This window comes from Oncorhynchus mykiss, unplaced genomic scaffold (assembly GCF_013265735.2).
Source record: "Oncorhynchus mykiss isolate Arlee unplaced genomic scaffold, USDA_OmykA_1.1 un_scaffold_189, whole genome shotgun sequence".
NCBI classification, from domain to species: domain Eukaryota; kingdom Metazoa; phylum Chordata; class Actinopteri; order Salmoniformes; family Salmonidae; genus Oncorhynchus; species Oncorhynchus mykiss.
This window is the reverse complement of record NW_023493675.1, coordinates 55,001-57,500: the sequence shown is the minus strand read 5'-3', so window position 1 is coordinate 57,500 and position 2,500 is coordinate 55,001. Positions and strand designations below refer to the sequence as shown.

The window sequence follows — 2,500 nt, the reverse complement described above, 5'->3', positions numbered from 1 at the left end:
CAACATCTGGTTCTGTAGCAGTATTCACTATGATGTCAACATCTGGTTCTGTAACAGTATTCACTATGATGTCAACATCTGGTTCTGTAGCAGTATTCACTATGATGTAAACATCTGGTTCTGTAACAGTATTCACTATGATGTCAACATCTGGTTCTGTAGCAGTATTCACTATGATGTAAACATCTGGTTCTGTAGCAGTATTCACTATGATGTCAACATCTGGTTCTGTAACAGTATTCACTATGATGTCAACATCTGGTTCTGTAACAGTATTCACTATGATGTAAACATCTGGTTCTGTAACAGTATTCACTATGATGTCAACATCTGGTTCTGTAACAGTATTCACTATGATGTCAACATCTGGTTCTGTAGCAGTATTCACTATGATGTCAACATCTGGTTCTGTAACAGTATTCACTATGATGTAAACATCTGGTTCTGTAGCAGTATTCACTATGATGTCAACATCTGGTTCTGTAACAGTATTCACTATGATGTCAACATCTGGTTCTGTAACAGTATTCACTATGATGTAAACATCTGGTTCTGTAACAGTATTCACTATGATGTCAACATCTGGTTCTGTAACAGTATTCACTATGATGTAAACATCTGGTTCTGTGACAGTATTCACTATGATGTCAACATCTGGTTCTGTAACAGTATTCACTATGATGTCAACATCTGGTTCTGTAACAGTATTCACTATGATGTAAACATCTGGTTCTGTAGCAGTATTCACTATGATGTCAACATCTGGTTCTGTAGCAGTATTCACTATGATGTAAACATCTGGTTCTGTAGCAGTATTCACTATGATGTAAACATCTGGTTCTGTAGCAGTATTCACTATGATGTCAACATCTTGTTCTGTAACAGCTCTCCTTCTCTGAGACCCGTTGGGCCCTGGATACTCCTTGTATATATATGGGTCCAGGGATGACCTACTGATATCAGCTTTGTAGCTAACTGTGAAATTGCTGCTTTGGATTTAGTTAAATGTACAAATTGTGTAGCTGGATAGTAGCTTCGAAACTACAGTGAAATCCTGACCTGTCCTTCTACGATCCATTTGGAGATGACCGTCTTCCCATCGCTGCCGGGGCGGAACCTTAGTGTGGCGGAGCGAGGGCTGATGTTGGAGATGACCAGGTTAGAAGGCACACCAGGAAGCTCTGAGACAAACACAACAACAGATTAGAGGACACACCAGGAAGCTCTGAGACATAGACACAACAACAGGTTAGAAGGCACACCAGGAAGCTCTGAGACATAGACACAACACCAGGTTAGAGGACACACCAGGAAGCTCTGAGACACAGACAAAGTATACATATCGAAAAATAAAAATAAAATAAAAATATATATTTATATATAAATAAATGGTGGGACCAGCATCAATACTAATAGTAGTAGTGGACATGGGATTACCATTAACAACAACTACAACAACAATATTAATCTGAACAACAATACATTAAAGCAATGGTAGTGGACCAGTGTCAACATGACTGAGAAGACACATGTCTTGGTAGTGGACCAGTGTCAACATGACTGAGAAGACACATGTCCTGGTAGTGGACCAGTGTCAACATGACTGAGAAGACACATGTCTTGGTAGTGGACCAGTGTCAACATGACTGAGAAGACACATGTCCTGGTAGTGGACCAGTGTCAACATGACTGAGAAGACACATGTCCTGGTAGTGGACCAGTGTCAACATGACTGAGAAGACACATGTCTTGGTAGTGGACCAGTGTCAACATGACTGAGAAGACACATGTCCTGGTAGTGGACCAGTGTCAACATGACTGAGAAGACACATGTCTTGGTAGTGGACCAGTGTCAACATGACTGAGAAGACACATGTCCTGGTAGTGGACCAGTGTCAACATGACTGAGAAGACACATGACCTGGTAGTAGACCAGTGTCAACATGACTGAGAAGACACATGTCCTGGTAGTGGACCAGTGTCAACATGACTGAGAAGACACATGACCTGGTAGTAGACCAGTGTCAACATGACTGAGAAGACACATGGCCTGGTGGTAGAGCAGTCTCAACATGACTGAGAAGACACATGACCTGGTAGTAGACCAGTGTCAACATGACTGAGAAGACACATGGCCTGGTGGTAGAGCAGTCTCAACATGACTGAGAAGACACATGACCTGGTAGTAGACCAGTGTCAACATGACTGAGAAGACACATGTCCTGGTAGTAGACCAGTGTCAACATGACTGAGAAGACACATGACCTGGTAGTAGACCAGTGTCAACATGACTGAGAAGACACATGGCCTGGTGGTAGAGCAGTCTCAACATGACTGAGAAGACACATGACCTGGTAGTAGACCAGTGTCAACATGACTGAGAAGACACATGACCTGGTAGTAGACCAGTGTCAACATGACTGAGAAGACACATGGCCTGGTGGTAGAGCAGTCTCAACATGACTGAGAAGACACATGACCTGGTAGTAGACCAGTGTCA

General features: G+C 42.4%; 1 protein-coding gene across 1 annotated transcript in view; it reads right to left on the bottom strand.

Moving 5' to 3' along the window:
• LOC110519557 (protein sidekick-1) overlaps positions 1–2,500 on the bottom strand; it is a 134,539-nt gene that overhangs the window by 86,976 nt on the left and 45,063 nt on the right. Inside the window, exon 9 of the mRNA XM_036972688.1 lies at positions 1,060–1,181. Within this exon, the coding sequence (XP_036828583.1) occupies positions 1,060–1,181 (122 nt within the window). The remainder of the gene's footprint in view (positions 1–1,059; positions 1,182–2,500) is intronic.